The sequence below is a fragment of the Anser cygnoides genome, chromosome 2, assembly GCF_040182565.1.
Source record: "Anser cygnoides isolate HZ-2024a breed goose chromosome 2, Taihu_goose_T2T_genome, whole genome shotgun sequence".
Lineage (NCBI taxonomy): Eukaryota > Metazoa > Chordata > Aves > Anseriformes > Anatidae > Anser > Anser cygnoides.
Window position 1 is genome coordinate 55,130,652 of NC_089874.1, and position 27,773 is coordinate 55,158,424.

Here is a 27,773-nt window from a genome sequence, read left to right on the forward strand (position 1 = left end):
TTTTTCTTTTTTTTTTAGTTCGGTTTGATACAGCTCTGCTTACCACAGTTCAAATATCCACATACCTTAAAACGTTATTTTTTGTTAACTGGCCACAACAAACTGAGTGACTTGTGTCTTAATGTTAGAAACCCCCAAAATCCTACTGTAAAGTGCAGGTAGTTTGGAGTTCCTCTACATGGCAGCAAGGTTTTTATACTCTCTAGCCCCAAATGCAAATTCTGGCAGAGCTACAACAAAATACTGTGAGATAGTTTGTATTTTTCCCAGTTTTAGTGACTGGTTTATCTTTTGTCAGTCCTGATTTTTTCCCATGATTAGTTCTTGTCAGCCTCCCACCTGAGGTGCCTTTTAATGGTCTTCTCTTCGATATGCTGTCTTCTGTGACTTGATCTGATTCTGTGACTTGATCTGATGAGCAGACAGGTTCCAACTCTCTTTGCTGTCTGCATATAAGTCATCAAGCTGATCTTTCACAAAGCTCTTTCAAGCATCCCCGTGGCTTGTGAATTTCCCCAGGAACCTCACTTACCTGCCATAGTCTGTTTATTCCCACCCATTTGCACTCTCTCAAGGTTGATGCTAGATATTGAGAGTTAGAGTACTCTATGTCTATCTATGCTATCTGTAGTAGTGCTGTCTACATCTTTCTAATGCAGTTGGCTGTAGTGTTTTCATCTTTGAACCAGAACCTCTGTTCTAAATAACAGAATGAAGCACGTGAAAAAACGTTGACTTCACTCCTAATTTTGCTCCCTTTTTTACTTAGTGTATGTTGTTCTTAAGTACAGTGTGAAACACTCTTCTTTCTTGCCTGTAAGTGAAAAAAGTAATAAATGTATTTTAGTAGTTTAGAACAGTAGATATGCAGATAAAGAAAAGATACGTGCATGAGTTGTGCTTAAAGTTTGAAGTCTTAATGAACTAAAATATAACTTCAGTACATTTGTATTTCATGCTATTTTTTCTCCTAATATGATGTGCAAACTGGTAACCAGTATTAGTTAAAGTAGTTACTTGGTTTAGTTTCTAACTTGAATTTTGGTTCTCTCTTGAAGAAGCTGCAACAAAACATAGTCAAGACTTTAAACTATTGAAAACTGAAAAGAAAAAGCTTGAAAAGGAACTAAAGAAGGCACAGGTAAGATTTTCCTGTTTAGTAGGTGCAGTTTCCTTGATTATTTCTGGAAGAAAAAAAAAAAAGCAAGTTATTTGTGATACAGATGTTGAAATAGTGAAAGTTCAGTTATTGGGGATATTGAGTAAATAAATGTAGCAATTCATCTTAAGAGATGGTGAATTTTGAAACTGAGGCATGACATTTGAAATGTAGATTTAGATTTCATGGTAATTTAGGGTAATTCTCTACAAACTGTATATTGAATGAAAAAATAACATTAGTTATTTTTAACAGGGAAAACTTGATGGTGTTCTTAAAGAGAAGTGCAGAAAGGGTATGTACTCAGTTTTGATTACCTTCAGATTTATGTGTGTTAATAATTCCATTTGAACACTTCCTTTTCTCCTTTACTTCTCAATAGTTAAACATGCAGAGACCCAGAGTTCAAGTGAAGATCTAGATCTTACAACAGATATAGACAAAGGTAAGATTTTTGCAAGGCCTTTCTCTATGCAGACCAAACCATTATGAATTAATTGTAAGCCTTCTGGAAAATTGCTTATTCTCTTTCCTGATCTTTTTAAAGCATTTGGAGCTCTTGGAGTTGCTTTTGAGAACAGAGGATACTGACAGAATTGCTGTATGAGTAGATGTAGTTGATAGAAGAAATATGACATTGAGGGAAGAATGTAACAGATAAATATTTTAACTTTTGCAATAAGGAAGATAATTGATTCATTAAAGTGACTATGGTCTACCCTATGTGTATGTGCAGCAGTTTGATTTGTAATTATAAACCAGAATGCAAACACTGAAAAAAAACGAAACAAACAATCCCACTGTCTTTGAGCTCAGCAAGATCATAAAAGAAGTATGCAAAGCAAAAGAGACAAGATAGGAGTGTAATCTGTTACAAAGTCCGTGTGAGGCTCTCTAATTCAAGTGGAAATCCAGGATGTATAGTTGTTTTCTATGCAATTTTATTTATTTATAATGATCTACAATATCTGCTGCAAATTATCCAAACCTAACGGCACAATGGAGCTAACTCATTCAAAACTTCCTCTAAAGTGCTAAGGACAGATAGAGGCCAAGCTTTAAGTAACCATATCTTTGTATTTTTACACTTTTTAAAATAATAGCTTTGATTTTGTATTGTCTAGAAAATTCTGAAGATGATTTTCAGGCAAAAAACAAATTTCTGCTTTTTGTGTCTTGCTTTTCAGTGCTTGCATTTTAAGTTTTTTGCAAAAATTAAAATTCTGTGAAAAGGGCAGACCTTGCTGTTGTTTCTGGGTCTTCGCATGTTTTTGCTGCCTTTTGGATTGTCCTAAATTGGAATCCAATTTCATCGTTTATTTTTTAATTTAGTTCTTTTTCTTTCTCTCAAGCTAAAATGCCCAGTTGTCTTAATTTTTGTGTATATTTAGTTGTAGGCATGTCTGTGTTTTGAGTAAGAACAAAGAAAAAAAATCTAGGCTCTCTGAGCCATTGAAGTTTTCCTCAATTTATAAAAACATTTTGTTTAACAGAAAGAATAAAATTCTTGTTGGAAGAACTCTGGATGTGCATTGACAGTGCAAAAGGAAAAAGAGAGAAGCGGGAAAATGATCCTATCTTGGGTGAGATGTCATGTTAAGTATTGGAATTCTATTGAAGCTGTCTCTTTTTTAATTAAAAATATATAAATATCGGTACCTTCTTTCTTCAGCTTCTGCTCAGAATAAGGCACGGCCTGAAAAAAGAAGACTGTTTATTACAGAAGGTAGGTTCCAGTAAATGTAAATGTGTTAGTATGCAAATTCCTTGATGTAGCCTTATCATCAGATTGGGTACTGTTTGTGTAACACTTTTTGGACAGACTTAAATACTTTTATTTGTGATTGTCTGGTCAAGTACACGTGTGATTAGAATATTTGAAAATAAGTGCAAATTTTAATTTGAACAGCCAGTTAGGCTACAATGCTCTTCTAAACAAAAGCCAATTTTAATCTGCTGTTACAATTCAGAAATCAAATTCTTAGAAATAGTCAAAGCAGCTGATAGTCAAAGTAGTCAAAACATACCTCTCATGTTTATACCTTAATTATTATAGCACTATAAATTCTGCAGTATATAATGCAAATTCTGGGATGCAGGCATTCTTTTTGGTCCTAAACAAACACATGATAACATAATTACATTGTAAAATTTAAGAAGCTCTTACCACTATTTTGTTCATTCATATCTGCCTGAATAATGATATATAATGGTGCATTGATTTTCAGATTCATGATACAAAACAGTATAATGTATAATTTTGTAACAAAATAATCAATATAGTTCTAAAAAATAATCTGAGTAGTTATCCACATACACATTGACAAAAAAACTCAAAGTGCTTCAACTTCATAGAACAGATGTTGTTTTCATTCTGCCCTCAAGAATAGATGCCTTGAAATTGCATTGGTATTTTTGTAGTTGCCTCTCAAGAGTGCACTTATCAATCTTTAATTTTTCTTTTATTTGCTCTACCACTTTTTTTTTTTTTCCTGTAGTTCAGGTTGTAGGGATACTGCATGGAATAAGTACACTGCATTATTAAGTGCTTTGAAAGTGAACCATTATGCTTTTTCCTCACCCTGTTAACTCTGAAACTCTGCTAGCAGTGTAGACCCTGATGAATCTGGTTTTAGGTTGTATTCCAGAGGAATTGACTTAGGGGGTACCGAAATATAAGGACGGTATCTTAAGCCAGTTTATCAATTTCATCCCGACCAGTTCAGTGCAGCAAATCTGTGGCTTCAAGCTCCAGAACTGAGCTAGACAGTTGTCCCCTGATATTCTAAATTTGATTTCTTGATCAGGGCTCAATCAAATGACAAGTACAATAAACTCTGAGGGGTATCAGATCCTCTTCTCATCCACCACAAGGGGGACTTTAGATTCCAGATGTCCTGTTGCATCTTTCCTATTCACATCTTCTAAAGGAGAACTATGTTTTCTTTTTTCCCCTCTTGAAGCGTAGGACAGCCATCTTATTCTGTCTTTCAGTGGCCATTACCTTGGATTTGTAATACCAATGCTGGCGTTTAGAGATGCAACCTTCTAGCAAAAAAAAGAAGGGGGGGAGTTCTTAATGAGTTTGCACTAAGTTCTTGTCGAATATTGTGGCAGTTTCATCTTAGGGAGAAAATCACTTGCTGGTGGTATTGCTGAAGTATTTTTTCCCAAGAATGTCAGTTCTTCTGTCTGTCTGGATCTATCCTTTTAGAAAGATAACTACTTGGCTGCTTTCTTTGTACAGTCAAATGTTTTGTAAAATATCTGTAACAATTAGAGTTTTCTCTGTTCCATCAAAGATGATACCACTTGGAATAACTTATTTGAAGAACATGTACGTGTATGAAAACTGCAAGATTTATCAGGCTTTCCATTCATGTTTTTACAAAGAAACATACCATTGTGAAAGCCTCAGAAGGCAATGAGGTTTTGACAAATTTAGATTAAAAGCATTTTGTCTTGGTTTTGGTAGTACTTCTATAAATCTTCCAGTAATGAAGTTGACCATACCTGCAGTTGAACATCAGACCAATAACCTTAGACCATAATTTAAGGTTAATAAGACATTTCTGTTGTTTTTTTTTTTTTTAATTTGAAAACCTGTTTCCCGTGTAGTTTGAGAATAAGGCCATCTACAGTTAGAACAGGCATGTGAAGAAGCATTTGAAGAATCTTGCAGCCCAATGCTGAAGACTTTGTTAATTTGGATTCTCCAACATGCACTGTTTGTATGCAGGCTTATGGTGAGAGGAGATGAGGGAAGATGGGAAGACCACGTCTGGGATGAGCTGAGTCTCTTCAAGTAGTATGTACAACAGGGTTCTGAGCTAAATCTGGCCTACTACAGAGCTATACCCATTTTATCTGATCTTACTTTTGGTTTGGATAGCGGAGAAGTTGCATATAGATGTTAAGAGCAGGGGTAAAAAGGAGCATACAGGAGGTGCCTTGGTGTCTGCTTTAATACCAGATAACAGGAGACACAAAGTAGTGGCATTACATGTAAAATATAAAGATAAGACCGAATCCCTGAGGACCCGTGTATGTTTTATGACCTTGAGATTAAAGTCCATATGGTGTGAGTGAGTTATTAAGCGGACCTCATTTCTGTCTTTAAGACCATATGAAGATCTCTCAAGATAACGTCATTTTAGGAAATGTAGCCTTGTGCAGTTAGTTTCAGGTGTGCAATGTTCTCCCTAATTATTTGTTTCATATGTGTGTATGTGTAAGTTTACTGTCTTGAAAACTAGAATACTGCTTATAACTTTAAAGAATAGTAAGTGTATAAAACACCCTAAAACTCACATAACTGGAGAAGGTTTGAAAAGTTGAGGCTTGTCAAAGTTAGAAAGTTTCTGTGGAGGGATTTTTTTTTGTCAGAGAAATACTGCTCTTTGTCCTTGAAAAGCAAGCAGTTGCTACTGCCAGGCATTTGCAAACACTGTGCTGATAGTGATGAGTTTTTGCTGTAAACCAGAAGAGATTCTATGGCTTGGAAGTGTTGGCTGATGAGACAATCAATATGAGTTGGTAGTGTGTGCTTGCAGCCCAGAAAGCCAACTGTATCCTGGACTGCATCAAAAGAAGCATGAAGAGCAGGTTGAGAGAGGTGATTCTCTCCCTCTGCTTTTGTGAGACCCCACCTTTGAGCACTGCGTTCAGCTCTGGGGCTCCCAGCACAAGAAGGACATGAACATATTAGAACGAGTGCAGAGGAGGGCTATGAGGATGATCAAAGGGCTGGAGCACCTCTCCTATGAAGGGAGGCTGAGGGAGTTGAGTTGTTCAGCCTGGAAAAGAGAATGCTCTTGGGAGGCCTTATAGTGGTTTTCCTGTACATAAAGGAGGCTTACAAGAAAAGTGGAGAGGGACTCTTTGTCAGAGAGTCTAGCGATAGGACAAGGAGTAATGTCTTCTATGAATCTAAACGAGGGGAGATTTAGATTAGATCTTAGTAAGAAGTTCTTCATTATGAGGCTGAAGAGGCATTGGCACAGGTTGCCCAGAGAAGCTGTGAATGCCCCGTCCCTGGAAGTGTTCAAAGACCAGGCTGGATGGGGCTTTGAGCAACCTGGTTTAGTGGAAGGCGTCCCTGCCCATGGCAGGGGAGTTGGAACTAGATGATCTTTAAAGTCCCTTCCAATCCAAACCGTTCTATGATGCTACGGATGGATTACTGTGAGAAAAAAATCCAGCATCTTAATCTGGAAACTGGTCCTTCTTTTTGAGGGGAAAAGAAATCTTGTTTCAGAAAGTTACTTTGTTATCTAGGGTAGAGAGAAAACGTAATCAATTGTCGTGCGATGTGGACAATTGGGAACAAATATTTGAATTGCAAAACTCAGTTTATTTTGTTCCAGGACACTTGATGTTAGCATTGGATTGCTTATTTCTATTCTTTCTCCATCATTCATCAAAGACATATTTCACAGTAGCATGTGGTAGCTTTTGATATTTTTTCCAGTTCAAAGTAATCTTAACCTTCTCTCAGAAGTGGGAGAAGGCAGCAATGAAAGGGTTTGAAGCTACGTGGACTAGATTCCAAGTTGTAGGTCTGAGGACAAAACTTAATCATTTGGATAAGTGGGACTGTGAATGAGTGAGATTCCCTAGGAAAAGTAAAATTTTTCTTGAAAATAATGATCTTTGAGAGGATCCTTTGGATGAAAAGGGCTTGATAACATTAGAGCTTTTTCTGGACCTCAAGTTTAGGCAGTTGGAAATCTTTAAGGTACCAAAGTGTTGGTTGTTTCCTGTAGACAAGCTTACTATATCCTGAACCTTTGGAAAATGCAATGATAGCTATTCCTACAGATAAACAGGTAACCAGGAAAAAGTCATCTAATCCTTGAAGAGATTCAAGCAAAGTCATCAGGGGTTGGGTAAGAAAGGGGTGGGGAGCAAAGACTGGAGAATCTCTTAGTTATTCAGAAGTGATAATGAGTCTCTGATCTATTTCTCAGAGGGAGCTTTTCAGTGGATGGTATGTATCAATATTCTAGGTCTTCATGTAGGCACATGATGAATCTTGAGAGGGCAGCCAGGATGTAAAGTTCCTTATACTCAGAACTATTGTGTAGTTCAGTGTTCAAAGTAAACTTATTTGTCTAATTGATGTTGTTCTAGGGGGAAAATAAGAAACTCTGTGTGTTTCTTCCCTCTCAAGTGTGGAGGAACTTCAGAGCTCAGAACTGGTTGGCACAAAGGAGCATGAGAAATCTTCTATCATCATACAGAAAACTACCTTCTGACTCTTCTTTTCTTTTTTCTTCCTAGTGAAGGGTTTCCTTTTCCCATGGATGATCTACTGAGACTCAAATAGTAAAGGGAATATGTTTTTCACGATGAGATGAGGAACATCTGGAAGCTTTATGTGATTGTAGCTTATAAATAGCTTTATGAAGCACTGTATGATCTTATAACTTCTAAGATGTAGCTTTGACTGAAGGAGAAGTCAGAGCTCATTTATCTTTAGGGAAATAGGCCTTGTAAGGCCCATAAGGCATAACTGTCCCTCTTTCCTCCTAGTGTCTTTTGTAGCAATCTTGTAAATACATTTTTGGATCAGTTTTCCTACTAAAACATTCAGTAGGAGCTACCATGTTAGAATGTGCTTAAAGTTTATTGGGAGACAGATCACTGGAGGTGTGTTTTCACCTATGGAATTAAATTAGTGCTTTCAAATCTGATATTACCTTTGGTGCTGCTTGAGGAGTATTACTGTAAGTTCTAGCAGTGGAGAAATAGTCACAGCAATAATGAAGCACACTATTCTTTTTTATTTTTCCAGCAGGGATCAAGTTATGCCAATTAAATCAGTATATCCTCTCTTCCAAACCATTTTGTTCATGTGTTGTTCCTTATACCATGTAATGGTATGTCGACATACACAGATCTCTTGATCTCTTGCTTTGATACTGCCACTGCTGTGTCCAATAGTGTTTGTGTGCACTATAAAAAAAAATCGCATATCCAAATGTTGTATAAGAATTACAAGTTCTTTGTCTATACTGTTTAGGCTTTCCTGGAGCAATATGTTTTATCTGCATGCAGAAAAAAATGGATTACTGTCTAATAATAAAACATGGTTTGAAAAGGAACAAAGCAAAAGTATAGTGCAGAGAATCACAGAGAGCATTTGGACATGCTTTCTTGCTGCTAAAATAACTTTATAAAACCGATGCGATTGTGAATCTCTGTCATTTTTTCTCTGAGTGGTACAAACTCCTGTCCTTAAGAAAACCAAACACACACAAAAAAATCCCTCACTTTTAGGAAGGTTTTTTTAAGGGTCCAGCTTGAACTAGGTCATGTCATTAAAGACAGAATCTTGCGTGAGTAGACTGAAGACAGAAATTTAAAAAACTAATGCTTTAAAAATGTATGCATATTAAATCATAAAACCAGGTATATAGTTAAGAACTACCTTACTCTGTTTATGGCAGGATATAATTGTCATTGGCCTGCACATTATCGTTGAAATATGAAAGTGCAGCTGCTGGCTCAAAGCTGCTGCTTGCTTTAAGCAGAGAGTTACATCCCGATTGGGGAATGCCAGTATGTATTGCTTGTGTTGCTTTTTCTGAACATCAGTAAAACTGGAAGTAAATCACTGAGCTGGATAGACCATCAGTCTTATCCAGTATGGCCCTTCCTGGTAAGAAAAACTGGGGAGAATAGTTTTAATGATCGAAGTTGGAAAGTGTTTTTTGGGTGGGAGTGCTTTGTACCTACATACATCTACATCTTTTTCATGGGGGGAAAAAAAAAGTTGGTTGTGAATAATAACATCTGATCTCTGTATGGAAAATATTTCTGAAAGCACTTTCTTAAGTGCTTCTTACTACTCGTCTTACTACTTGTCTGAGGGAACATCACTTGAAAAGATGGTAATGTAGCCTTATTACTATGATGTATTAGCTCTATAAGGAAAGATGGGGAGAAAAAATGTGTTAATTTCTTAACAATATTTGTGTCATAGAAGCTGTACAAACCCACCAAAAGATCAGGAAACGTGATGGCAAAACACTACATTGCTATTCTTCAATAGAAAGTGCTGGAAAGCACAACTCTCTAACAGCCCTGCAACGTCATGTGAATACTGAGCCTTTTGGAGTTGACCATCTTGAGAACGGGACTGCTGAAGAATGTCTGCAAGGTTGTAAGGATAAAACTATACATGTGACAATGCGGACAGATGAGGCATACAGTAGTTCAGACTTCTCTGATCAGGAGCAAAAGGGCCCAAGTGGAAACGTGATGGATATACTGAACTGGGTCAGGCCTCTCCCTGCTCTGCTTTCTCCGGTACAGCTTTCACCAGTAGCTGAACGGGTGAGTTCCAGGATTTGTCTGACTTGGCATTAACTTGGCTGTATAATTACTGCAGGAATAACAATTTGATATTCTTGAGCTTTTTTATGTATTATTATTATGTATTATTACTTACTCTGATGCACTGAAAGGGTCTCTGTATGAGTGTTTAGGTCTATATGTATACTTCTTCACTTTCTAGTGCACTGTCTGTGGAAGGGCACAAACCATAATTTTCTGCAGTATATTTAAAACAAAGTTGGCCATGTCTCAACTGCTGTTTTTTCCTGATGTCACAGACCTACATTCCCAACTCATGTTGGGTATAAGCATGGTTTTTGTAGTAAACCTCTACAGCTTGAAATTCAAGGGAAACCTACTCAAATGTTATTTTTTCAGTAATCTTTGAATGTAAGTTGGTAGGCAAAGAGGTCTCAATTTTCACAAAGGTGCTTTCTGTTTAGTATGAAGAGCAATGATGGAGAAGGATGTAATTCTGTTATCAGCCTTAATCTCTCAAAACCACTGCATGTCAGGGCCAGCAGCCTATTTGTTTAGAAAAATACAGCTCTTAAAAGTGATGCTGGGCTTTGAAAAATTAACTTTGTATTTTTCATTAAAGGATATGTTGTTTGGAGAAGTCACAGGTTCCAGCAGTGAAGAAGCTGATTGCAGTGCTTCTGCAGCGGAGTATATTTTACAAGAAGACCAAGTTCAGCCTCAAAATTGTTGTAATGTATTCAGCTTGAATGAGGAGTGCAACAGATGGAACAAAACATGTGGACCTAGTCTTGATGCAGAAATTTCACATAACTGGAGTAGGAATGAAAAGATTGATCATATTGATCCAGAGATTTTGAGCAAGAAAGTGAGAGATGCTGAAACAAAGCAAGCTGAAGCTGCTACTTTAATTACAAACGTGGGAACTAACAAAGACTGTGTGGAGGAGAATTCTGTGAATATGGAAACAGAGGAGATGGAACTAACTAAAGCAACAGCACATGAATTGGAAGCCATAGAGGAAAAGAAAGGAGATATCAAGGAAATGCACAGTGCAGATGGGACTTCTTCAACTGATTTTATGCTACACAGTTTTAAGCCTCAGAATCAGATACAAAGATGTAGTGAGGTAGAGCAAACAGAGGAGAATGTGATTTTAATCAAGGCTGGTGTTTATGACAGTATACATGAAAAGCATGGTGAATTAATGAAGGCAGAAAGAGATGGATTATCAGGAGAGGGAGAAATTCCCAGGGCAGTATCCATTCCCCCAAATGTTACTCATTTGCCACCTGAACAATGCGTTGTTGTACTTCAAAGTACAGACTGTGAGGAGAAATCTGATGTATTGGTAGAGAATGAAGTGGTTGAAAATGAATCCAAAGATGTAATCAAGGTAGCAAATACAGCAAGCGATGTTGAGGAAAGCATAAAACCAGTGATAAATGGAGAGGAAATAACGGCTGCAATACAGATGCAAGGGCTCTGTGCAGAGGCTAATAATGAGGGAGAACTCTCTGAAGTTGTGTTGTCTGATTTCAGTAGTTCTAAATCTTTTTGTGAAGTAGAGTGTCCTAAAGACCTAATGATACAGCGTGATAGTGAGGGAATAATTCTGGAGACTGAGGTATACAGTGAAACTACGGAGAGTTCTGCTCACTGTCAGTTCTCTGAAATAAAGCATGACAGTGAAAAGACACTGGAGGAACAATGTGTGCATACACTAGAATATGATATGGACAGAAAACACGAACTGGAGACTGCTGAAGTCTCTCAGTGTTATTTACCTGTATCTGCTGTTGAAGGAATCAGACATACACTGTCTATGGATGGTATAGACAAAAATATAGCTGCTTCATCAAGCTTTCCAAAAGATGATGGACAGCTCAAAATACAAGACATGAGTATAACCAGACCCGAGTCTATTGAACTAGCCATGAATGTGAACAAAGAAAGTGTTCTTGAAATAGCTAAATCATCAGAGCTATTCAATAGTGCAGAAAATGAAAAATTACTAGATATACAGGAAGGGGAATATTTAAAAGGTAAACCATACCAGGAAGAAGATTACAATATTTTTTTCCAAGGGAAGTCAGACTTGGAAAGCATACTTGCAGTACCAAAGATGACATGCATTACTGATGTGGAAAGCAGTGTAGCTAAGTGTGAATCATGTGTGTTAGATTTTACAGAAAGAAATGGTGAAATGAAACAGCCTGAAAGCCTGTGTAGTACATTAGACTGTGAGTTGACCAAAACTCAGAACTTCGGAGTGTTTGAATCTCAAGAGACTGAATTCCAAGTTAATCAAGATTTTGTAGATGAGAGCAGTAAACTGTTAGAAGAAGCAGATACCATCCAATCTGTTGTAGTAGAAAGTAACCTTACATCTCAGACACAATTTGCAAAACCTCAGAATCAGTTCTTGATAACTGAAAATGATAAATGTGATGAAATAAAAGCAGAATTAAACAAGCAAAGCAAGGAATTAGTGATTGAGGCTTGTTCCAGTTCATTTAACTGGGAAGACAATGTTGTGAAGGAGAAAAGTAATGTTTCAGAGATCAGATGCCAGCATACTTCAGAAATGGGTTTTAATAGCAGCTTGGCTTTGTCTACTCAAATGGACTTGAAGACAAGCTGTATAAATTCTGAAGATACAGATTCCCCTATCCAAGAGAATGGATTGGAATCCACAGTGCCTTGTAATTTAAATTACAGTCTTGAGAAAGTTGTCGGATTTGTTGAAAGCGATTTCACAGGAAATTCTGATTTTTCTCATACATTGAAAAACAAAGAAGATAAAAATTGTGTTGTGGGTAGTGCATTTCATAGTTCTCTAGAAAGCTTCGAAAAGGGTGCTGAGATCCCATCTACTGAAAAAGGCAATGTGTGCAAAGAACTGGACTGCTGCTCTGAGGGGGAATACATACATAAAAACGAAGTGGAATTTTCAGGTGAGAAGGAGCTGCCAGTAGATAAAGAACCTCAGGCATCTGTTAAGTTGCAAATTTTGCAAGCAAACTCTTATAATAAGAATACTTTGACCTTCCAAAAGTTTGTTTGTCAAGAATCAGAATGCAAGACTTCTACATGGGAAGCTAATGCAGATCCTGCTAGAACTGGTTCACTGTCAGATGGGGGGGAAATTAAAAGGTTGAATAGTTTTGAGACATGTGAGGAAAACAGCATAAAAAGGTCTAAAAATGCTTTTGATATCCCAGAGCAGAGCAATGTGTCTGAAGAGAAGGACTGTCCTCTACAAAAAGTTGGAGATGTGAAATATTCTGAATGTGTTCCCATGTTCAAAAAGGACCTGAGAACTTCAACAAGAATTGTAATGAGTGCTCTGGAAAATGATGCAAGTGTTGATGCTGATGACCAAATATGTGAACTTCATTCACCAATGCGCCCAGGAAACACTGTGACAGATAGTCATCTAAAAGCAGATACTATAGTGGATATGGATACATGCTGTGAAACAGACTACTCTCCAAATACTGCAAATGAGTTGTCAAATGTGGTTGGGGAGGTTTATCCCAAAGACTTAGCCTCTCTGAAAAGAGGGTGTGTATTAGTAGCCTCTGAAAATGCTGAGGGTGCTAGTGAATTCAGGGTAGCTGGATGGATGAATGACAGTAGGGAAGATGTGTTAAAAACTGGGACATCCAAAGGAAGACTTGTGATGCCAAGCGCTTCAAAAAATAGATTACCAATATGCCAGATATTAACCAGATTATCAGAAACTTATAGAATGGCTGTAAAAAACAGTAAACTAAGTACAAGAATGTTAGCACTCAGCAATTTTGTAGAAGAAAATGGTTGTGAAAAGCTTGAATCAAATGCAGAGCAAAGTCTACCACACAGTGTTGATAAGGGCATCTCAGTTCTTGAAGAATATAATCATAATCAAAATTGTGCTGTTTGCAACTCAGAAGAAAGCAACGCTAATGTTATGTTAGGTGTTTTTCAGCCTTCATGTTTTTGTCATACCACTTGTACTTGGAAGGGCTTTCTGGATAGTGGTAGAAAAAACTTTATTATCAAATATCTTACAAATCCAGCCCTGTCTGATGTAGACTGCAATTCTCAAACAGTTAGTCAGTCTTCTGTGCCACAAAACATGGTATTTGAGAATTCGTGTATGTCGGAGTCAGAGTCTTGTGTAGATGTTGCTCCCAAAAAGACCAATAAATTGAACTGCAAAGTGCAAGAACGATCTGAAGTCTTGGGTGTTTCAACCAAGGCAGCTGTCCAAGTAATGCATGGCAGGCTATCAAAAAAACTGCTTCGAGGTAAAAGAAAAACAAACGCCCTTGAAGTTAAAATAACTCAGCCAGTTCTTGCAAATGCTGATACTTCTATGCCGACAAAATGCTCATCTGAGACTATAAATAAAATTAGGCAAGAGATGGGTCCTCCTCTACCCCCACTGCTACTGCCTTTGATTGCTACTCCTCCAAGAGCTGCATGTTCCATGACCCCAGTGATGTCTTCTGCTGATCGATCCTCTTTGCTTTCCCCTCTTGAAGACCTGATATCTCCGCTACGTGAAACCCCTGTTCCTCCTCTGATGTCTCCATTGAGAGATACTCCAACTGTCAAATCTGCCCTTTTGTTTTCCCCTCCATCACCTTCAGAGATGGCAGTGGGTAGAAGGATTCTCTCCTCACCTTTGAAATTTTGTACTTCCATTCCAAAGCATGCACTTCCCGTCCCTGGAAGATTTCCTCTGTGTACAGCTGATGGTGCTGCTGCGGCTGCTCCTCAGGAGAACTCTGTGAAAATATTGGACACTATGTATCCAGAGCTATCTGCAAGGGCAAGGACACTAAACATCCTGAAAGGCAATATTCAGCTTAACCGATGTGCCCTTTCAGACAGCCAGAGTTTGCCAGGACCTGTGGCTCAAATAGGTGGGTTCAAAGCAATAGCATCTACATCAACTGCTTTTGTTAAAACTGGGAGCAATTTGAAATCTGATGGTAGACAAGACAAAAACGTGCAAAACCAGCAATTGGTTTCAGGCTTGTCAAATCATCTTGAAAAAAGGACATTATTGCCAATATCTATGCCCAGAAGTGCGAAAAGACTGAGATTAGACAGGGAACCACCAAAGCTAGAGTCCAGTGATACTGCTGCTATTGGAAATGATCAAAATACAAGCACTGAAATACAGGAGAATTTCCATGGCAAGAGCTGTGAAATCAGTGGTTCAGCACACAGTTCCAGTTTAGAAGCATCTTTACCAGTAAAGAAGGTTATTGATTCTGATCGCCAGAAAGTTTATTTGGCATTGAAGAAAATTGCTGAATCCTGCTTTGACTTGTTACCAGTTATTCGAAGTCATGTTTATGTGGGCAATATCTCAAAGATTCCAGTAATGAGAGATGAAGAGAAAGAAGTTGTCAGTGAATTTGGTGTAAAAAACAAGGTAAGTAGCATTATTTTGAGTTTTGCGTTTTAACAGTGACTTCTGTGCAGATTAAAAGAGTTTAAGTATGTGCTAGGTGAATTCTCAATGGGTCAGGCAACCTGCAGTGGCAAAGTGTAGTCTTGAAAGATTATCAGATATCTAAACCTGTATAAACGTAACAAAATAGGGAGCTTCAGACAGTACGAGAAGCTAATGGTCAGTGGTGTCCAAGATGCAAAACTGCAATTGTAGATGCTTTATGCATTTATCAGGAAAACAGATGTATTTATTTTCACCACATTTTTTGTAGTGGATAGCATTAACAATTGTAGAAGGAGTTTTCTTTGTTTAAAGGTGTGAAGTTTGATTTTTTTTGGTCTTTTTTGTTATTTCACTAAAAAAGAAAACACAAAACAGCATTGTATATATATAATACCGGTGTACTTGTTCATTCAGTGTTTACCTTGATTATCATTCTACATCAGGTTGCTCAAATGAATTTTATTGGAAAAAAACTCATAGCATCGCATAGCAGCATTTTGCCCCATTGCAGTTCTTGAAAGTAATTAGGCAGACTGAGATCAGAATAATGATCTGTCAGTTCTCCACAGAAGTTGTCTACTGAGTTCTGCTGTCACCTTTGTTAGGACTTGCCAAATGTGGTAACTTGATAGAAGCAAGTTACTACTGAAGTTGCTACTCAGGTTTGTTATTTCATTTGCTGGTTGCCTGTGATTTAATTATGTGTATTCTTACATGGATGCAAACAATGTTCTTACAAACAGTTCTCTTGTCATACTGTTATAATGCTATTAAATATTCTCAAATATAGTGCAGTCTAACAACTGTTTTTTGTACCTTATAGCATTTAGCTGAGTCGTTGCTGCATGTTATTCTCAATAAACTCAAGGCTCAGAAAACTGCCTCAAATTACAATTTCAACCAGGCTCTTTGTCGAGTCTATACAGGAACTTGTCGACAGCTAGGAGATTTGGAAAGAGCCCGCCTCTTCTGCTATAGCTTACTTAAAGAAGGTATAGTGTGTGTCTCAGTGGTCTTGTATCTTGAACATTTTGTCTGTCTTTGCTGTATTGTTCCAGAATGATTAGGTTTCTAAAAGCAAATGAACAAAGAAAATCTTCCTGTGAAAGGCGCATTTTCCTTGGACCTTTTTTATATACTGAAAAATATAGAATGTTTTAGAAGAAATTTCCTTTCTCACAGTTGTCTACATCTCTATCTCAGCTTGGTGATCACCTGTGCTCTTAGTAGTCCACTCCTTTTTCAAAGAGATACTTACTTTGGGATCCTCTATACTTTCATTTTTGCCCTGCCATCTCCAAAATGATATTGTGATTCCAGAGAACTTTGTACTTTTTGTTTACTACTGTTTTTACTGAGTAAGCACTGACTCATAAAACACATTTGATTTTTAAAAAGAAAAAAAAAGGAACCAACAATCTGAACTTCAGTAAAACTCTGTTAAATGTAGACTTTGAATGATTTTCTGTTGTATACTTTGAATTGTTTAAATTCCTGTTGTGGATTTTCTGTGGTTTTATTTTATTTTATTTAGAATGTGAACAGTTGTAAACACATCTTGAAGGTTCCCCCCCCCCCCTTTTTTTTTATTCAATTATTTTATTTTGATTACTAATGCATTCATTTTAAAGTTTTCCCCTTCATTTGGTAACACAAGTGAGCTATATTTCAGCTACACAATTGCCGAATTGACTATAAACAGTCAGTGCATCATCTGTTTTCTTGGCTTCCTGTCCATCTTTTTTTTTTTTTTTTTTCTTCTCCTGTTCTTTCAGGTATTCTGCCTTAAATAACTCTAAGATAATTTTCACCACCTTTTCTTAATTCTTTTTCCTTTATCCCCTTCTCTGTTCTCCTTCTCTTTTTTTTCCTTTTTTTCTTTTACTTTTGGACTAGCTCTAGCTTAATCCAGTGATATGAATGTTCATTTGTAGTTGGATTGTATCAGGTAGGATTCCAGAGTGCATCTTCCAGTTTAAAGTCATTGTGAAATCCAGTTTCTGTGCTCCAAGACCACTCTTATTAGTGAACTGAAGTGCAGTAAGAATAGAGGGAAAAGGACCACACGCACTTTTGTTACGCAGCCAAGTCCAGTGTAACCATGCCTGACTTACTGACTAAAACACTCTTTTTGGAAAGAAAAAAAAGAATTACAGTGGGGAAGGTGTTTGTTTTTTCATTTGGTTGTTTGTTTTCTCCTCCCTTCCATTATTTAATATCAGGACTGGGGTGTGCTAGTATGATTCCACCTCACTGGGCTGCAGTTTTTACATGACTTCTGTGCCTTCTCTCCTTGTTACCTTGCTGTAGAGTGTACTGGCTTTTGATGTCTGAGTGTATTTTCGTTTGTTTTTGTATGTTAAAAACTTACATTGTTCTCTCTTTTTTTTTTCTTAGGCTTTCCAGATGCAGTGAAGTTGATTTTATTCATCACAAATATATGGCCTGACATATTTTTCTTCGAAGGTGCAATTAACAAAGCCATGCAATTAGTCATCAGGCAGAGTGCAAATGACGATGTCCTGACCTGTCTCAGTGCTTATCTCAGCTGGGAGCAGGTAAATTCTGCTTTCACTGTCAATATAAGCTTTTGTCTGTTTTGGTTCCCTTGCTGGCTGTATCAAATCAAGAATCTTCTGATGCAGGGTGTGAAGATGCTCCGTGGATTTCCCATGGAGCCTGTACAATTGCACGACTAATGATACTTAAGGCTATCTTCCTGTGGTTGTCTAAACCCTATCAGAACACAACACTTCTTTGTTTTCCCTATTAAATACTAATATCTGTAGTAAACACTTAGTGCTTGTATTATTTTTAAATTTTGACTGGAGTACTCTTGGACTAGGGAGTTGTATCACTCTATGGAACTGTGATTTTAATGTTTCTTGAGATCATTTTTGTTTTGTTTTGCTTTGTGTTTTTTTTTAATATGTTTTGTGGTTGCTTATTTTATTTTATTTTTTAAAAATACATATTGGGATTGTCTGTCTTTTGTAGTTCCTTGTATAATTGATAATTATTTATCACAGTTATTTTCAGGATGAGTCTGTCTCATTTCATTCATGATCTTTCTGTGAGGTAGAGTGTAAATGACCATTTATCTCAAAAAAAAATGTTGGCAAACCTGATTTCATAAGCAGTTGTCACAGTACAAAACTGCAGTGGTGGTAGAAGAATGACCAATGCTTAGGACCTAAGGACTCCAGGAATTTGACTTAAGTCTTTGAGACTAAGACTTCCTGTGTGATCTTGGATGAGTTGTGTAATTTCTGTTAGTTTTAAGCAGGCACATATTACTATCCTGAAAGGAATGTTGCAAAGAGGAAAAATTGGAACATCCTTTATATCAGTAGGGGCAAATTTTTATCATACAGATGGAAAGCTGGAGATACTTTGCTCCTGGATAAGGAATTTGTATAGCAAACTTGAGTGTTTGCTTAAAAGCTAGTGCCCAACTAGTTTTGGAGACCAATATCAATGCCAGGCTTGCTTGATGGAAGAGCTATAGTTCTGTAAAATACAAGCTGAACAAAGTCATCTTGATTCCTAGTTCTTCTGTTCTCAATCCTAGCGTACTGCTCCATGTCTGGTTTAGAATCATAGGATGGTTTGGATTGGAAGGGACCTTAAAGTTCATCTAATTCCAGGACTCCTGCCATAGGCAGGGACACCTCCCACCAGACCAGGTTGCCCAAAGCCCCATCTAGCCTGGCCTTGAATGCCTCTAGGGATGGGGCATCCACAGCTTCTCTGGGCAACCTTTTCCAGTGCCTCACCACCCTCTGAGTAAAGAATTTCTTCGGAATATCTAATCTAAATATCCCCTTTTTTAGCTTATAGACATTACTCCTTATCCTATCATTACACTCGCTGACAAAGAGTCCTTCTCCTGCTTTCTTGTTGGCACCATTTAGGTACTTGAAGGCTGCAGCGTGGTCTCCCTGGAGCCTTCTCTTCTTCAAGCTGAACAACCCCAACTCCCCCAGCCTATCTTTGTAGTAGAGGTATTCCAGCCTTTTGATCATCTTTGTGGCCCTCCACAAAGCACTTGCTCTAATTAGGCCCATGCCCTTGTGCTGAGGGCCCCAGGGCTGAACACAGTTCTACAGGTGGCAGGTGGGGTCTCACAAGAGCAAAGTAGAGAGGGAGAATCACCTCTTAGCCTGCCCACCATGCTTCTTTTGATGCAGTAGTCTTGGGGACTACAGCTAGGCTTGTTGTAATCAGTGGCCTTTAGGTGTTGTACTTACTGGAAAAACGTGTTTTTTTTTTTGTTTTATCTTGCTTTGTACTGGCCCTGAATTTAATGTGGTACCAGTGGAATTACAGCACCTATAAACCTTCTGTTCTGGTACAGGCTTACAGTGGGGTGAGCTAAGAGGACATAGATTTGTAGATGTTTCTTTTTTGTTGGGATGTAACATTAAGCTCTGGTGTTTCGAGTTATGCAGTACTGCAATCCTTGTTTAGCAAAGAAGTTGTACTTTCCATTTTATTAGGTTATCGCTTTCAATCTTACTCCAGTAGAGATGCACTTAAGTATACCTCAGTAATTGTTCTGTACACTCCTGCTACCCTCAAGCTGTGGCTTGGAGCTCTTAGAAAACATGAGAGCTGCTGCAGCTGGGGAGAAGAACCTCAGGATCGTCTGTTGATGAGAGCTGATGACATCGCCCTTTGTGGTATTTACCTAGGTGGACGTACAGGGACAAATTTCAGGTTGCTTGTGGTTGACAGTCTGCTGTATCAAGATGCATGTGACTTTTTTGTAAGATTATTCTATGTGTGAAAGAAAACCTGGTGTAGCATAGGGATTTAGTTCTTGGTTAAAGTATACCAATTTTAGTGATTTACACAATTGCAGAGTTTGCCAATTATATGGTCCATACGGAGGAAGTAAGCTGAGCAGCCACTGTGTTTGTGTTATAAATCTAGACTTTTTTCTTAATACTTCAGGTTTGTGAAAGATGTTTGTCTTTAAATTTCCTTGCTTACCCCAGCTGTTTAATTAGCAGAATTGTTTTATATGATGTGTTTTCAGTTCTTATTACCTCAGCTATTGAAAGTACTTGCTTGGAAATTACCCCCTACTGAGCAATAATCAGTATCAAATTTTAGCATCGTTAAAAAAAAATCTCAAAAATGAGCAGGACTGATATAATCTTTCTGCATTGTAAAAGGGCTCTTCTGACCTTAAAGTTTCATCAAGAGAAACAAAAATCCCCAAACTGTGGGAGCAGAGAAGAGAGTGGGTTCGTGTTTGTTTGTTTTCCTAAACTCTACTTTTTCTAAAATCATCAAGATGAATACTGAGTACTTGAAGATTTTAGTTCTGTGTGCTTTTTTATTTGTTTGCTTGTGTTAACACTAGCTCAAAGTTGAATTTGTGTTGTAAGATGAACTCCAATGCTGCTGTGGACAGTTAGAATCTAATATTTGTAAAGAGTGCGGTTCTGGGTTGGTAACTTTTCATGCATTAAAGTAATCACCTTCTGTAATTCCAGAGTTCATCTTTAGATGCAGGTATTTTGACCTCAAACCTGCTTTTAGAAATGCAGTCGTGTCCCAAAGTAGAATTTCAGCAGAGTGAACGATATGGAGAAGATCTGAGTGAAGATGCTTGGCAGTACATATTTGCTATTGATCTACTCTGCACTAACCTGAAGTGGGATTGGACACATGACAATGTCATAAGGTATTGTGGCAAGCAGTTCCTTCAGACATTTTTCTGTGCTTTTTTTTCGCATTTGAAACGTTGCAGCTTAGCTTTTAACATAACGAAATCTTGCATACATACTTAAAAAAGAAGGTTTTGTAATCTGATGAAGCCTAGACTGCTGTGTTTGTCTGCCTTATTTTAAGATGAGTGAGCAAATGGAGGATATTGGAGTACTAATTCAAGAAATTAGTCCTGTTAGAACCTTTCTAATAACGAGTTGCTTTTTAAATAGCTATATGTGAACAATTGTGAAAGATTTTGAGATGTACTGTATGTCAAGTGAGCAACATGGTTGTTTTCCTCTGAATTTAGTATCAATTTTTTAAAAAGCTTTTCTTTTTCAGTCACTAAAAAATGGGGGTGGAACTTTTGATCTGCAAACAGCGCTACTTCAGTGCTGAAAAGGAGTATGGTTGCATTTCACTACTATACTATACTGATTTCAGTCTGATTTCAATTCTAAAAGCATTATAATACTTTGACCCAGTGGCTTACATTTTCTTTGAACACTATAATCCAATGCATAACCTGCTGACATATTTAACTTGGTTTGAAAGACTGCAATTTGATGTGTACACTGTTCTGACAGCCCCTATTTTGTATGTGGATGCTATATAAACTAGTACAATCTCCCAAAATAAGGCATTGGTTTAACAACCACATAATCTAATTGTTGAATATGAAGTAAATGTGAAAAACTTATTAGAATCATTAAAATCCTTGATACAGAAGTTATTTTTAGTGGAACACTTTCAAAATTTATACTAGGTTCAGTGAAAGGTATGTCTCTTTAACTGAAGTCATACAGAGTTGATTGTGTGAAGTTGTACTAATGATAGCTAAGTCTATCAGCATAATTTTAAGGATGGTCTCATAATTTTAAGGACATGTCTCAAGTCCATTCAAATTTAAAAACAAGCACCAGATTCTACTTATAATATACAAACTGTTAATTTTCAGTCATACAAAACGTGTGACTCGTGTAACATTTGAAAGAAGTGTGGTTCCATATACATGTAAGTTAGTGGAGTAACCTCTTGACTTTATGTAGAGATGCAGAAAATTGCAAGGAAATGGAAGAAGGACAGAAGTAATATTCTGAACAGGAATGATTCCTCCAGTAAGTTAGCTTTTAATGTTTGGGTGTAAAACAGTCTTTATATTCCTGAGGCTTGTAGGTGCTTGTAGTGTTACTAGTTTTGCCTGAAGGTGAATTCAACATGCAAGTGGAGTTACAGAAATACACAGTAAATGAAAGAATCATTTGTGTTTGTTTCTGTATAAATATTCTGTGCCAACTCTTCGTGCAGTATCAGATTTTTTAATTCATTTATTCACAGCAAAGTGCTTTGGCCTTCCATGGATAAGTGGGTAAAGAAGAGAAAAGAGCATGGAAGTGCGCAGTCTATTCCTGATAGTATTATCGCATTGACACTCAGGCTAATTGGTAAGTAATCTAAATTCATGATTGAATTTCTGGTTTATGTATGACCTTTAAAAGCGTCAGTTTGCCTGGAAAATGAATTGAAGCATTTTTGCATTTTTTGGATTTTTTTAAACTTTCTTCAAAAAATTTCACCTTTCACTGTTACAGTCTTATGCAGATACTATTTGTCAGCCTGTGAAAATCATGTATTCAAGTTATGAGATGTTACTATGATTTCATGATAGTAAATATTATTGTTTTATGTATTTAAAATTAAATTATCTGTAGCTATATATGCTTTTAGCGAAGTATATAAAATAAGGCTTTATATGTAACATAATACCTCTTGATGCGATTTTAAGGTAAAATCCTTCGGTATCTAGGTGGCATTCAGAATAAACAGATAAACTTTGGTTTTGGATAGATGTTTTTGGTATATAAGTTACATAATACTGTTTGTTAAACAGAAGTTGCATTCCTTGAGTTTTACTCTTAAAAATTGTAAACCTGCAGGAGGTTTTATCAGTCTGATGAAAAATGCCTTTGTGTCTTTAGTCAGAATAGGAAAAAGACAACTGATGGTCCCGAGACAAATATGATAACAAGAACAAATAATTTTTAGGCAGTTGTAATTCAAATTTGGATTTTATGTTGGCACTTCAACAGACAGTGAATGTAAAATTTAGGATGTTGATTGTCTAAACCTCAGATACATAGTAACCTTTTTTTTTCTTTTTTTTTTTTTTTATATCTTTCAGGTCGATTGGGCCAAATAGGTTTGAAGGAAGGTTATATTTCTGCTGTGAAGAATATTAGTTCTGTAATTGCACTGTTTGTGCATCATGCAAAAGAGGAAGGTAATGTTTATTTAGAGGAACTTCAGTATAAAATCTGCAATGTGAATTTATGCTAGTATAAACAAAACACACACAAATTAGGACACGAATGCCAAAACAGCCTGCTTTGTGCAGTTTTATGTTAGTGTAGAAAAGAACAAACAGGTTGCAGTTTGAGTCCTTGGCCCTTCCAAAATTAACGAAGCCTGTCTATTGCTTTCCCTTTCAGGCAGGAAACAACTCTGAGGTAGTTTCAGCCAACTTGAAATTATGCTGTTTCACCTAACAGTGTACCAGCTGCTTCTGAGAATATAATGTGTGATTGTGACATAAGCAGGAATAGTTAATTTATTACCTGAACAGTTCGTGCTGGGGTTTGCTACTAGCAAGAGTGTTATATTAGGAGACAGGGGGCTGTAAGGTGTTCTAAATTCCTAACTGAGACAAAGTGAGGCAAGAAAAGCAGCATATGCATTTCTAAGTTATTCTGCGTATTAAGTAATTTTGCAGCAAAGCATGGGTTGATGCTAGGGAGTTTTTTTGAACCACTCCTATAGCTACTCTGCCTTTCAATCTCAGTCTTTTCCATGTAAGTGGAAGGAACGCATCTTTAAGTGTCTGTTCCAGTCTCTGTGTAAACCTGACTATTTTCATACCATCTTGATCAGATGGTACTAGAACTAGAGTAAAATCACTGAATACTCAAATCTTTTTTGCCCTTTGAATACTGAAAATCTTCTGAAATCAGAAAACTGGAAAATGCTATTATAAAATGAAATGCCACAGAATTTTTGTGAAGGTCGTCTTCTTGCTACTTTCAGGTTTTAGGCATCCTCAAAATAAATGTTTGTATTCCAGTTCTTGAACTAATGGTTTTTTTAGCTTCATGTTTCTTCTCAGAATTATTGCATATTCAAATTTCTAGAAGCTGATTTGTGTTAACTTTTTGCAGATGTTCCCTGGGGTGTGCAGCTGGCAGCCGTATATTCACTGTGTGACTTGGGTTCAAGCAATCCCGTAGGTATCGCTGAAGCCATCAATGCTTGGAGAGCAACAGCTCTTAACAGCATCCCTTCTGCTGTCACAAGTGGCTTAGCTGAAATCACTTCTCTGTGTAAAATGGAGCTACACTAAAACTTAGGGAAATGTATTGGTCTAAAGGAAGAAGTGCCTTATTTTACTAAGCAGTAATTGGTTCCAGTTAAAAACTATACAGAGTGGTGGCTTAACTATTTTATTTGTATTTTCTGTTAGAGGGGAGAATTTTAAAAGGAATAAAAATGCTTGCTTTTCCTAATGACTCATCAGAGATCTGAAAGCCAGTATGTTTTTGATTCTTGAGAGGTTTCTAGTTTGATGTCAATAACAACCAGTAGCTATTTCCATTGTTTTTCTTCAATCAACTTGGAGCATGAGCATTTTGCTACAACAGAAGATAGAGCGTGGCTGAAAAATTGGCTTTGTTATTTTGTACTATATTTATAAAGTAGTTGTTCAGATAGCAGAGCTTTGCCCAGTTTGTTTTATTTTACTTGAGTAGTCTCATCTGCTTAATTTAAAATACTTGTGTAAAGCATGTTGGAATTGACCTCTTATGTAACAACTACATTTACAGTAACAGAGATATGAAATCTCTGAACTTGTATATATGTGGTATATTCTGATAATGTGTTTTTTACATTTGATATTGTTCCACTTGGGGAATTTTGTATATGTAAATAGAATGTTGGTCCAGAAAAAGTTTCAATTTCTAAGGATAGATTCACTACACTCTGCATTTTTATATCTTTCATAATAAAAGAAGCAAACACCATTATGTTCTTGTTTGTCTTTTTAAATAACACACTGAGAAAACTGTTGTTTCTAGCTTAAGTACTACTTTGCGGACACAGGTTTAAATAGAACTGTCAGTTGCAGCAAGCACTTCACAGTGTTTTCTGGTTCTTGTAACTCTTTTTGGTACCCGAGGACCAGGTTGTTTCTTGCTCTTCTCAACAGTTTCCGAGTTCTTTCTTGAGCTGCAGGCTCCCAGCTCTTGTTGATAGAGCTCGTGATTCTTGGAGGATCTGCCTTGCAGCACACTCAGTTTCTCGTTAAAGAAAGAAAAGTCCTCCCCTTCTTGCAGTTCTGCTTGACTAGATGCTGCTGTCTTCAACAGAGAGTATGCACAGTTTTTGGTATTGCCTGTTGTACCAGTGCCTGATGTATCTACATGAAATTTAGACACAAGCCTTAAGTTGCACCAGGGAAGGTTTAGACTGGATATCAGGAAGAATTTCTTCATAGAAGGGGTGGCTGAGCTGCCCGCGGAAGTGGTGGAGTTGCCATCCTTCAGGGTATTCAAGAAATGTGTGGATGTGGTGCCTAGGGACTTGGTTTAGTGTTGGACTTGTAGTTGGGTGGAGGGTTGGACTTGATGATCTCAAAGGCCTTTTCCAACCTAAATGATTCTATGATTTTATTATGTAGAAACTGGTACTACAACTATGTTTTTCCTAAGAGCAATAAGGACAAAGTAAGGAGTGTTTTCATCACTTTCCAATCTACAGTGTTAAATGCCACAGACGAACCTAACTGTGAATTTATAATTCACAGATTTTGTAGTCAAATGAGACCACTGGATCACTGAGTCTGATATTCTGTGCTTCACAGAACACTACATTTCTGTCAGCTACTTCCATACCAAACTTACGTTTGATTAAAGCATAACTGATATTTTGGCTAACACATTTTTCAAAAGACATCCAGTTGTTTTTTGTAATCTCTTATTTAGTAGGCCTATGTAGTACATTGCAAACTGACCAATGTTTCCTAGATTGAATTTGCATATTTGAAATAATTCGACATGCTTGACACACACAGCATATAATATGTATTCTCAGCAGATAATATATCACTGAAAATGATGGTAAAAACTCCTCTGGCTTACTGGTAAATCAGAAATGTGAGTGACAGTTAATTCATATTTCTATATAGCACTCTATTACTAACCTTTTGTCTTGGTTTTGGCTGGGATAGAGTTAATTTTCTTTGTAGAGGCTCACACAATGCTGTCTTTTGGATTTTTGATAAAAACAGTGGCAATAACAGTGTTTTCAGTTCTTACAGAGCAGCAGTTACACAGAGCCAAGGATTTTTCTGCTTCTTATGCTCTCCTGTGAGCAAGGAGTTTGGGGGTGCACTAGAAGCTGGGAAGGGACAGAACCAGGACAGCTGAACCAAAATGACCAAAGAGGTATTCCATACAATATGACTCTATGCTGAACAATAAAAACTGGGAGGGAATTGGCTAGGGAGGCTGCCTTTGCTTGGGGACTGGCTGGGCATTGATCAGTTAGTTAGTGATGAACAGTTGCATTGTGCGTCATGTGCTTTGTGTATTCTTTTTGGTGTTACTGTTTTGTTGTTGTTTGATCGTTTGTTTTTCCTTTTCTTTCCCTTTATTTTTTCTGTTCTTTCTTGCTAAACTGTCCTTATCTCAACCCAAGAGCTCTTGCTGCTCTGTTCAATTCTCTTCGCCATCCCACTGGATGACTAGGGGAGAAACCACAGGTGGGGAAGAGGATAGACCTAGGTAATCTGGGGAGGTACACGTGTGGGAAAACAGACGGATAAGGGATAAGGACGATCAGTTGTGGGTCAACAATTGGCTGGTTTGTACACTTTTCTGTCAATGCCCTTTACCTCATCGCTGCAGTCTGTTTTATCTCCAGTGCTAGTTTTGAATTTCTTTCTCTGGCTAAGGCATACTCTGTTCTGATGTGGGGGGATGTATAGGTGTCTGGCTGCTTACTGCTGGAGGCAGACTATGGAGTCTATATGCTTGGGTGGGAGTACTCAGTCACCAGCATCCTTTTTGGGTGCATGGGTGTGAGGATGTGAATGAACGGATGAATGAGAGAATGGGGGTGAGTGGATAATATTTGGAGATTCTTGTAGTCAAGTTTATCACCTTCCCGTCTATAGGATCTTGCTTTAATTTTTGTTACCCTAATTTCCAATTCCAGGCATTACCTCTTATTCTTTTCACTCTGTGCCACTGATAGGAAGCATCAAGAGCAAGGCTGCTCCACAAAGGAAAATGTGCCAGAAGCCCAAGGTTAGCACACCACAAGCAGTGCTCTTACTGACCAGGGCACAGTCCTGAAGCATCTGAATATGTTGGGCAGAGGGAATACTAAGAGAACTTCTCATGAACAGACCCAGCCAAGGTAGTGAACGAGGTCCAGGAGCCATCCAGATCCAGGAGTCCAGGCAGAAGCAATGAGAGATGCAGCCAGAGACAGGTCTGGAAATAGCTACAACACAGGCCCATGGGTCCATGGTCCATCAGGGAGACAGGACTGGAGACGGAGATGAGGTCAGTCCAGCAGGGGATGGGGCTGACACGACCGGGTGACAAAGTAGGTTAAGAGGTCAGTCTAGGAGATTGAAGTAGAAATAACTATAGTGTTGATTTGAGGAGATCAGGTCAGAGGCAGGTGGATGAAGATCCACAGTGAGGCTCATCAGTGCAATTAAGGCCTATTGGTGCACTCAGATCCACCATAGTGAGAAAAGTCTCCCTCCGATTATTGTGGTTCAACTCTGCAGGCACCCCACCGCCACCACCTCCACAGTGGGATAAGAGATAGAATTAAAAAAGATTGAAGTGCAAGAACTCATGGGTTGATATAAAGACAGTTTAATAAAAAAGAAAGACAAAGCATTATTCTCTTGTTAATTTGAGTCCTGTGTATGTACATGTAATTTGCTAATGACCTTCAAACTGGTAAGAGGTGACCTGCATTTGGACACAACCAAGGTCTGAGCTGATGACTTGATTGATACTGTGTCAAAGAACATACGGTTTTCTC

At 37.6% G+C, this 27,773-nt stretch overlaps 1 protein-coding gene across 8 annotated transcripts in view; it reads left to right on the forward strand.

The window, feature by feature from the left end:
• ICE1 (interactor of little elongation complex ELL subunit 1) overlaps positions 1-24,733 on the forward strand; it is a 42,502-nt gene extending 17,769 nt beyond the window's left edge. For 6 of the 8 annotated variants that reach the window (XM_066992112.1, XM_066992109.1, XM_066992110.1 and 3 more), the window contains 13 exons: positions 1,059-1,141; positions 1,415-1,454; positions 1,542-1,604; positions 2,653-2,742; positions 2,832-2,885; positions 9,147-9,499; positions 10,101-14,912; positions 15,760-15,928; positions 17,334-17,494; positions 20,441-20,631; positions 21,996-22,102; positions 22,840-22,938; positions 23,870-24,733. In XM_066992112.1, coding sequence (XP_066848213.1) covers positions 1,059-1,141; positions 1,415-1,454; positions 1,542-1,604; positions 2,653-2,742; positions 2,832-2,885; positions 9,147-9,499; positions 10,101-14,912; positions 15,760-15,928; positions 17,334-17,494; positions 20,441-20,631; positions 21,996-22,102; positions 22,840-22,938; positions 23,870-24,051 — 6,404 coding nt within the window. In that variant the 3' untranslated portion in view covers positions 24,052-24,733. Of the gene's footprint in view, positions 1-1,058; positions 1,142-1,414; positions 1,455-1,541; positions 1,605-2,652; positions 2,743-2,831; positions 2,886-4,918; positions 4,968-9,146; positions 9,500-10,100; positions 14,913-15,759; positions 15,929-17,333; positions 17,495-20,440; positions 20,632-21,706; positions 21,974-21,995; positions 22,103-22,839; positions 22,939-23,869 lie in introns of those variants that run through there. The other 2 variants (XM_066992113.1, XM_013197510.3) reach the window with 2 other exon arrangements.
• The last annotated feature ends 3,040 nt before the right edge of the window (positions 24,734-27,773 follow it).